This window comes from Tupaia chinensis, unplaced genomic scaffold (assembly GCF_000334495.1).
Source record: "Tupaia chinensis unplaced genomic scaffold, TupChi_1.0 Scaffold000047_1, whole genome shotgun sequence".
Taxonomy (NCBI): domain Eukaryota; kingdom Metazoa; phylum Chordata; class Mammalia; order Scandentia; family Tupaiidae; genus Tupaia; species Tupaia belangeri.
The window spans coordinates 2,940,234-2,950,599 of record NW_006159505.1 but is presented as its reverse complement, the minus strand read 5'-3'; the positions used below and the strand labels follow the sequence as shown (position 1 = coordinate 2,950,599).

General features: G+C 39.8%; 1 protein-coding gene across 1 annotated transcript in view; it reads left to right on the top strand.

The window, feature by feature from the left end:
• The window catches only part of RAB6A (RAB6A, member RAS oncogene family), a 55,858-nt gene extending 45,892 nt beyond the window's left edge, over nucleotides 1-9,966 (top strand). The window contains exons 7-8 of the mRNA XM_006140972.3: nucleotides 5,739-5,805; nucleotides 7,899-9,966. Coding sequence (XP_006141034.1) covers nucleotides 5,739-5,805; nucleotides 7,899-7,963 — 132 coding nt within the window. The 3' untranslated portion in view covers nucleotides 7,964-9,966. The remainder of the gene's footprint in view (nucleotides 1-5,738; nucleotides 5,806-7,898) is intronic.
• The last annotated feature ends 400 nt before the right edge of the window (nucleotides 9,967-10,366 follow it).

The window sequence follows — 10,366 nt, the reverse complement described above, 5'->3', positions numbered from 1 at the left end:
GCGTGGCGCCCCGGGGGAGTTAATACAATTGAGGTGACAACCGCTGCCTCAGAGGCTGTGCTGGCCTCCTGGGCCAGAATTGCATCTGTGACTGAGAAGATGGAGTCAGCAGAAACAGAGGCCGTGGAATCCCCACAAGAGGCCTATGGTGTCAGGTGGTGTGTGGTTCATGGGAGAAGTCTCCTTGCAAACAAAGGAGGTTGGGTTCACCTGCAGTTTCGTGCTGGACAAGCCTGGGTTCCTGAGAAGCAAAAGTGAGAGTGTGTGCCGTCTTCCTACTTCCGGCCTGCAGTTTCCCACCCCCACACCTGGAGGACAATATGTTGTGCCTGAAATGTATGCAAAGGAACAGGGTCTTAATGAAAAGTCTCCAGTGGGATTAGAATACCAAGAAAAGGGCCCATCTGTGGTTGTAATTCCTGTTGGAAAAGTTGAACAGTCCACTCCTCTGTGACCCAGACAGCTGAACTCTGGTCGTGCAGACTGGTGGGATAAGATGGTACCCTTGGACCTCCGACAGTGCCTGCTGCCTCCTAGGTTGTACAGAGACTTGGAAAATAGAAAAGACTTTAACAAAGGGCCATCCATTCCATTATTAAGATGAACATGTTCCTACTACCAAATGTCTACCTTTCTGAACTAGAAAGGACTTCAGCAGCTCTGTGAAGTGGCAACTTCCTCAGTGGTGCACTGTGGAGGAGAGGGGACAGGAAACTCATTTGCTTTGTGTTGGAGTTTTCCTACCCAGGATACTGATGACTTAGGAGACCTTCCATTCTCATTATAAATTTAATAAATGTAAATACTTGAAAACAAACAAACAAAAAAAGTAAACTGTAAGATCATGAGGAAAATTTATCATAGTCTAGTTCTGTTCTGCTTTCAGTTCTGTATTTTCAGGTCTCTCCCAGCCCCCATACCTTTCTCACCAGTTTTATATAATTCCTCCTTAAAGCAGAATTGTGCCTGTGGGTGTCTTGATGTAGTGCTAGAATTCACTGCAGAATTGTATAACATTTAGGAAAATTTCCTGTTCCTCAGATCCATAGAACTTCAAATTATTTTGTCTCCAGTAGAATTATTGTCTCTAGTAGAAAGAGTGCTACTGTTCATTAAAAACTTATTAACAGGTCAGTAAACCCTTTGCATAATTATTTCCTTAGTTTTCATATTAATTTAGTAAGGTAAGTATAAAAATATTTTAAACCCATTTAACACATGAGAAAACAGAAAAACAGAAAGATCGCATGGCCTAACACCCAAGTGACCTACCCAGAGTACAAATCTAGGTTGTTAACTACTGCTCTGCATTACTGTTACTGTCCATACTTCACCTTTTAGTTTTTAGCTTTTCGCCATTCCACTTAATACCTTTTGCTCTCACTATGTGATGTGTCTGTCTTTGTAGCTGTACAAAGACACTGAAGTCATTCATAGAAGACCTAGAGCAAACTCTTTGTTTCAGTGGTTTCCTCTGCCCATATGATGCAAAGGAAGATCCTTCTTAGTCTGGCCTCCAATTTATATGACTTTCTCCTAGTGAGTTGACATATTAAGTGCTTCAGCCAGTCTGGACCACCTAACCATTCCTGAATATACCTCCTGGTTTTCTGTCTCTGAACATATGTTCGGGGAGTTAACCTCCTATGAAACCTCCTCCCTCCCCCTTCACATGCTCTCATCTCTACTGAAATCAGAAATATGCTTGATATACATTTAATAGTTGGCTAGATGGCCAAGTATTAAAAGCCATCAAAGTGGGACCAGCAGTTAGCGTAATGGCTATGTCGCTGGACTCCCACGTAGTCGACCGCGGCTCGCGTCCTGGACCCAGTGGCTTACACTCACACCGGGTGCGTGTGCATGCGTGCTCAAGATCCTGAGAGGAGAATGGAGGAGAAGAGATTGCGGCGTGGCCATCCCCCCTGGGGGGTGATTTCTCCTCGCTTTCTTTCTCTCTGTCTGTCTGGTGAGCACATGTGCCCTATAACAACAACAACAAAAAAGTCATCAAAGCCAAAATTAAATGTCACCATTATAGCATGAATTTCTGAGATACAAAGATAAATTTAAAATTTATTCCAAAACACTGTCAAAATTTGATACAATACCACATTGTCAGCTACTAGGTTGTTTCTGCAGTCCCTCTTATTGCCTATTCACAGTATTAAATGGTTGTTTTCAGATGATGTTGGTGGGGAAATACTCTAAAATATGTTTCCCTTCATATTCGCTATTCTTCACGTCTAGATCAAAAGTGTCTTATTGATGGGTGTTAGGGTTTTTCCTTATGCGTGAACTTCTTAGCTGACAAGGTTGATTTTCTACTTTTATTTAACTGTCTAATGCTAGTACACCAGAACTTCAGAAAGATTATAGAGTTATCTAATCTTGGGGCCAGCAGGTAGTGTGGTAGTTAAGGTGCTGGACTCACACATGGCCTACCACAGTTCAAGTTCCAGATTTAGTGACTTGCTTTCTCTCTCTGTCTCTCTCCAGTGAGTGTACATACCCTGTAACAAATTTTAAAAAGAAAAAAATAATGATAAAAATAATTACTGATTATTTTTAAAGTGTTTTTTAAAAAAGAATCGCCTAACCTTGTATTAATTAAAATTTTGCAAACACTCGCTGGCTTTAAAAGGGCATAATAATCTTACTAAAGTTATCTAATATACTCTGTCAACCTGTTTCTCTATTCATTCTGCTTTTATAAATTTTTATTTTTATGGCACCAGCAGATGGCGTAATGATTATGTCACTATACTGCCACATAGTCGACCATAGTTCGAGTCCCATGCTGGGTGTATGTACGTGTGTACCCAAAATCCCAAGAGAAGAATGGAGGAGAAGGGATTGTGGTGTGGCCATCCCCCCAGAGGGGTGATTTCTTGCTTTTTGTCTCTCTGTCTCTGTTTCTCTGATAAGTACACAAACTCTATAGCAAAAATCTCTCTCTAGAAGAAAATAAATAAATATTTTTGCTGGAGCCAGCAGATCACATGGTGGTTAGGTGCTGGACACTCCCACATGACTGACCACAGTTTAAGTCCTGGACTGGTGGCTTGCTTTCTTTCTCTCTGTCTCTCTGTTTCTCTGTGTCTATCTCTGGTCAAATATAAAATAAATAAAAGAATAAAGTTAAATAAATTTTTTTTGAAGAGGTTTTTGCTATAGGGCACATGTGCTCGCCAGACCCAGAGAGACAGAGAGACAGAAAGTGAGTGCACATCCCCCTCTCCCAGGGGTGGGGGGGATCGCCATGCCGCAATTCCTTATCCTCCATTCTCCCTTCAGGATCTTGGGCATGCACGCACACACACCCAGCGTGAGTTTAAGCCACTGGGTCTGGAACTTTGAACCCAAGTCAACTACATGGGAATCCAGCAACATAGCCATTACGCCAACTGCTGGTCCCATAATTCTTTTTAAAAATTATTTTTGCTAAAAAAATTAACATTTTTCACAGTCATTATTAATATATCAATTCCCTTCTTTTTTTTATTTCTTTAAAGTTTTTGCCATAGGGTGTGTGTGTACTCACTGTAAAGACAGAGAGAGACAGTTATAGGGAAAGTGAAAAATCACCCCTCGGGGGATGGTTATGCCACAGTCCCTTCTCTTCCATTCCCTCAGGACTTTGGGCAGTGCATGCACACATGCCTGGTGTGATTTTCAAGCTACCAGCTCCAGGACTCAGAACTGTGGTTGCCTATGGGAGTCCAGTGCCCTAACTATCACAGCACCTGGTGGCCCCTATAGCATTAACTTTTATACCTAGAATGTTTATATTTGAAATAGAGTAATCACATATTAGTCCAAATGGACCCCCTTCAAAACAATATTATATTGATTTGATTTGTTAATTTATACAACTACATTATCTTTGATCATGTGGAATTTTTGCCATACCAAAAAAGATGTTAAGGTAAGCATCCTGCAGTTCAAAGTCTAATAGTTGATTTGAGTTGAATATTTAGGTAAAGCCTAACTTTAATACATCTCTGAGATGCTACTAAACTATAGAACCAAGACAATTAAAGTTTTTCCCAATTTTCCCTATTCCTACCCTATGGGGCTCTTGTCTGACAGGTCAAAATGTTACACTTTGCTCCTTTTGTATACTTCTCAGTTACTTAGAGTTATATTGTTATATACTGTCTCTATTACTTATAGTTGTAAGCTCTCATCTCTGGCCTCCCATTCATTCTACTTCTTCTCAGTTTAAATATGGAACACTTAAACTCTGAGCACTTCGTACACAGTCTTTCAGTCAAGTGAATGAAACTTTTATTTTTTTCTTAGAGTGAAAGACAGAGAAGGACAAACACTCAACCCTGTTACGAATCTCCTACTGTGATCCCCCTCCCCACCCTACTCCTAGCCTCCCCAGCCAACCAGGATCATAGTGTAGACCCACCATCACTTAAGCAGCACATTACTGCTGTGCTTCTGAGCTGGTCCGACCAAGTGAAATTTTAAAACTGCCTTTAATCAGACCCAGGTGGAACCTCCTAAAAACTTCCCCAGCCTTCTCAGGAGGGCCCCTTCTATCTATATTCTCATATCGTTTTGTACTTTGATTTGTAGTACTCATCACACTGACATAAGGAATTGTTTGAGTCTTTGTCAGATTGTGAGTTTCTTGAACTAAAACAATTCTTTTTTCGTTTCTGTGTCTGAGACAGTTCCTCAACGAAGCAGGTTAGTTTTTATAGGAGATATATCAGATTTCCATTTAGTTCATAGAAATTCTACGTTGCATGCCTACCTAAAAGAGAAATAACTGAAATAATTAAGTAGTTTCATTTGTCACCCTACCCAGTTCAGTACATGCCTGAGATTTATACACAATGTAGGAGGTGTGAATCTGTTCTTTCAAACAGTAAATGTTCCCCTATGTCGATGACCGTGAACATCTCACCAGGTTCAAGTGTGTTTCTCCTCTTGAAGTTATCTTTCATAACATTATACCTCGAGTATTAGCCATCCACTTCCTCCAATATCTGTTCTAATGACGGAGAAAAAAGCCAGCTATGTTAGGCTCCAGGGCTAATTATCAAGGGTAATTTGGCTTAGACTTGTTTTCGCTGTATATTATTCTGACCTATCCCTTACAAAAAAAGATAGGAATGCTGCTATACAATTTTACTAGATGAATGAGCTGTTCTGCGTTTCTATAGTACTTTATTTTTAATGACTCGAGTGACATTTTTCCTGCTTATTTCATTGCTATGTATTTGTATCTGATCTCACCAGTTAAAAAGCAAGGGATCACTGGGACCAGCAGGTGGTGTAAAGGTTACTCCACATAGGAGTTCATGGTTCAAGTTCTGGGCCTGGTGGCTTAAACCTTCACACCTGGTTTGTGTGTATGCGTGCCCATGGTCCCAAGAGGAGGATGGAGGAGAAGGGATTGTAGTCTGACCATCCCCTCTGGGGAGTGAATTCTCTGTTTCTATCTCCCCAACTCTCCAGCAAATACACACACCCTATAGCAAAAATCTCTCTTTAAAAAAAAAAAAAAAAGGGCAAGGATATCTCTTTGTATCTCTTCATATTTGTCACAGTGCATCCCATGTAATACTCATTTTTAGACTGCATAGACATTTTAATATGCTTCCATGGTTCTAAAATCTAAATGAGAAATTACCCAGAAGCCATATCCTTTAACTCACCTCCATACCATTTGCTAAATTGTCCCTCTCAATGACCACCTTTCTCTCTTTTCCACAGCTCTCTTCCGACGTGTTGCAGCAGCTTTGCCTGGGATGGAAAGCACGCAGGACAGAAGCAGAGAAGACAGTATCCTTTTTGTTTCATCAGAAATTTCTATTGTGAATATGATTCTTCACAGCCCCACTTGGTCACCTACGTCGTTACTTTTTACAGCCAGGAGTTGATGGCTTAGGAGTTTGGAAACAGGTTTTTCATAGCAATGCATTCTGGTTACCCAAGTGCACTCTTTCAAGCCTCCTGCTCAATGTAATTGATCAGTGAGAGGGTTTTCGTTTGCTTGCTTACTTTTTAATGAGTAAGAAACTAAGAATCACAGTGTCTCCTATTTCTTCATTTTGAATCCCATTGGTTCTAAGCTTTTCCCCCACAGTATATCATACTTTCTTCCCCTAGTTTTTTTTTTTTTTTTCCTCCTAAAGCCAGAGGGCACATTCACAGGGTGAGGAGAGGAGCACTCCCTAATGGAGTCTCGATTCATCACAATTCTTTTCTTTTTCTAATATTTGAGCTTCTGCTTGGCACAGGCAAGAAATAACTCAGAATGGCGCCTTATCTGAAAGCCTCTGCTTTCAAAAACCAGACATAATGAAGCACATCAAATATTAGTTAATTTGCAAGGATTTTCAATTTTTATGTTATTATTTATTTTATATTTACCTTTTAATGTTTTTTCATATACTACATGCATTTTTATTAAGCCATAGAGTTTATGGAGCTCTGTATTGATTTTTTTTCCCACTTCTACATGTTTTATGTTTTCAAGCCTTTAATGCTTTTAATGGCATAATGTGTTCTATTGAGTTAAGAGTCTCATCTTGTAGGCTATTTTCAGATTTTTATTATAGATAACTCTGTAAGGAACATCATCTTCAAAAGATTTCTTTGCTCTTTTTTTTTTTTTTTTCTTTTTTGCTATAGGGTGCGTGCGCTCACCAGACAGACAAAGACAGACAGGAAGCGAGACATCACCCCCACGGGGGATGGCCACGCCGCAATCCCTTCTCCTCTGTTCTCCTCTCAGGATCTTGGGCACACACGCACACGCACCCAGCGTGAGTTTTAAGCCACCAGGTCCGGGATGCGACCGTGGTCAACTACGTGGGAGTCCAGCGACATAGCCATTACGCCAACTGCTGGTCCCATTTCTTTGCTCTTACAGAATAATTTTTTAGGGTAGATTCTAACAAATAGAGCTTGTACCTCATTCTAACTCTTGGTGCATCTATATATTAGAAATAAATAAGTTTAGGGGCCGGCAGGTGGTGTGGAGGTTAAGGGCACTGGACTACCACATGGCCAACTGCAGTTCAAGTCCTGGACCTGGTGGCTTGCTTTCTCACTCCTCCCACCCCCGTCCCTCTCTCGTCAAATTAAAAATAAATAAAGTTAAATAAAATAATTCTTTACAAAAAAGAAACAAGGGACCAGCAGTTAGCGTAATGGCTATGTTGCTGGATTCCCGTAGTCAACCGCGGTTCGAGTCCTGGACCCAGTGGCTTAAACTCATGCCGGGCGCGTGTGTGTGTGTGCCCAAGATCCCGAGAGGAGAATGGAGGAGAAGGGATTGCAGCGTGGCCATCCTCCCCTGGAGGGTGATTTCTCGCTTGCTGTCTCTCTGTCTCTCTCTGTCTGTCTGGCGAGCGCACGTGCCCTATAGCCAAAAAAAACCTCTCCCCCCTCAAAAAAGAAACAAGTTTATTCTGTTTGAGCATTTGGTTATTGTTTTTTGTTTTTTTTGTATTTTTTTTGAGAGGTTTTCACTATAGGGCACGTGCGCTTGCCAGTCAGACAGAGAGAGACATAGAGACAGAAAGCGAGAAATCACCCCCCAGGGAGGATGGCCATGCCGCAATCCCTTCTCCTCCATTCTCCTCTCGGGATCTTGGGCACGCATGCACATGTGCCCGGCGTGAGCTTTAAGCCACCAGGTCTGGGACACGAACCACGGTCAACTAGTGGGAGTCCAACGACATAGCCATTACGCTAACTGCTGGTTCCCCTGTTTGAGCATTTGTATACTGAGACGGCTATGCAGAAAATAGTGACCATGTAGGCTCTGAAGCCAAATAGGAACACTATAAAAGCTCACCAGAAATGCCAGTATTTAACACAATTGGAATCGTATTCTCCCATTTACAGCTCCTTAACTTTTGTTTCAGTGATTGACATAAAACTGGAAAAGCCTCAGGAGCAACCCGTCAGTGAAGGCGGCTGTTCCTGCTAATCCCCCACGGCATCTTCGGCTCTTCTCCAGAAGCTCACTGCTTTGGCCCCCTTACTCTCATTGACTGCAGTGTGAATATTGGCTTGAACCTTTTCCCTTCAGTAATAACATATTGCAATTCATCATTGCTGCCTGTCTCGTGGAGATGATCTATTAGCTTCACAAGCACAAAAAAGTCAGTGTCTTCATTATTTATATTTTACAAAAAGCCAAATGATTCTAGCATATTCCAGTGAGAACTTTAAAAACCAGATACATTTTCTTAACATTTTTTTCCTTTTTTAATGTTATGATAATGTACTTTAAAATGATGGAAATCTCAGCAGTATGAGTATGGCTTAGTTAAGGAAGTGATAGGTTCATAGCAGCGCTTGCCTGCCTACTTGGTCTCTCCTTGCCTTTTTCACCTCTCCCTTACACCGTTCCCTGTCCTTACTGTCCCTGTCTCCCTGCAAACAAACCAGAGGTGGCAAAGCAGTAGTCAGACCGAACCTACTGGAATTTTCCTTCAGTTTTACAGATACTACTTGTTCTAGGCCATGAGCCAAGATGTCCAAAATTATTCTTGAGCACTGATATAAATTTACTTAGACCTTCTTTGAGGTCAGAACTAGCTATCGTGGTAGGCTGTGCTTGGATGAAAAAAGGGTTCTGGTACATCTTTAGAGTAAGTCCTAATGAACATACTGAGTACTTACAAGTAGAGGAACATAAAATGTATTTCTGACCAAAACAAATGACTCTTTCATACATGCTTTATTAGACTCTGGGAGAGAAAAGTAACTAAGCATGTCAGAAAAGATTTTTAATATTTAATTCTTCATGGTTAAAATCATAAAGATATAATGAACTCTTTCTCCCAGGATTTTAAAATTGTCAAGATAGATAGAGTTACTCTGTTTAAAAAAAAAAAATCTTTTTTAAGCAATAGATTTTGCTTGTGTTTTTCTTTTCTTTTTTTTTTTTAAATGCTGTGCAGGCAAGGCACTGTAAAAGTCAAATACCTTTAAAAAAGAACCAGTGGAAGAATTTAAATTTTTTTTGGCACCATGATAAAAACTACGCAACTAGTATAAATAATGGTATCTACAGATGAACCTTCAGCAGAATAGCAGATACTTTGCTCAGGACATTCGAGGTCAAATTGAAGACAGAACAGTTTTCTCGTAAGCCCCTAGAGGCAGATCAGAAAAAGCATCCATAGAAGAGGGAAAGGAGAGAATGGAAATAAAACTCAATATTATGCAGATTTATGCCTTATTTTTTAGCATTTTTTAAATGTTGGGTCTTTCAGGCTGGTTTTTGCTTTTTATTAGATCTGTATAGTTTGGTTAATTAACTAGTGATTTAGTTTTATATTTAAGCTACAATTAATCTTTTTTTCTTTGGCGATATTTATTTCTTTGCCTTTTTTAAACTACTTTAAATTTTTAGATGTTTTGTTGTGTCTTTTGAGAGCTTCATCACCATGGCAATATGTATTTCCCTTAAAACACTGCAAACAAATACACTAGGAGTGCACCCTTTTAATCTTTACTAGTTATTGTGAGATTGCTGTGTAAGTTAATAAACACATTTGTAAATACATTGTTTGCAGGAAGAAAATTTCTGAGTCACAGCTCAGGAAAAGCCTGCTGAATTTATGTTGTAATCATTACTTAACACAGTATAAAGATGAAAGACAACAAAAATATCTTCATACTCCCTCATCCCTCCATTGCAACAAATCCCTTAACTGGGAGAACCTTATTCCCCTTTTTCCTCTTCCTTCTCCACTTCCCACTTGTCACCTTGTAATATTCAGAGAGCACTTGGATTATGGATCTGAACAGAGACATGCTTTCAGATAATCATTAGCCCACATACCAGTAACTTAGACTAAAAGATGGGATGGAGTTGTAAAGTGCTTTTATAATACAATATTATTGTTAAAGGCAAGGATTGACTCTTTTGTTTTATTTTGACATAGCATGTCCTGAAATAAATATCGATTCAATATGGCAGATGGGTCATATTCTTTATTTGGAAGAAGTTGTGGTTTCTGACAAGGGGGTGATTGTCTTCCTACACTGTTGCATTTGATTTTTTAAATGTATCTTTAAGAAAGTAACCAGTTATGCTGCTTTTAATATTGATCTCTTTATTTGGCTTGGGGTTCAACTGAAGCAGTGAAGTGTGTTCATAGTTCAATTTTTTTTTTAATAAACACAATTTTGCTGCCAAAAATATATAAATAAAACATGAAAGAAAGCAATTATTGACTTGGTTTCCCATTCCTGCCAAGGCGATGAATTAGCATATGCTTCTTACTCTATCTCTAGAAAAAATATAAAGGGAACATTCAGTCCGAAAAATAACAGAGCAGTGACAAATAGGAGAAACCCCTATGAGAATCGCAGGATT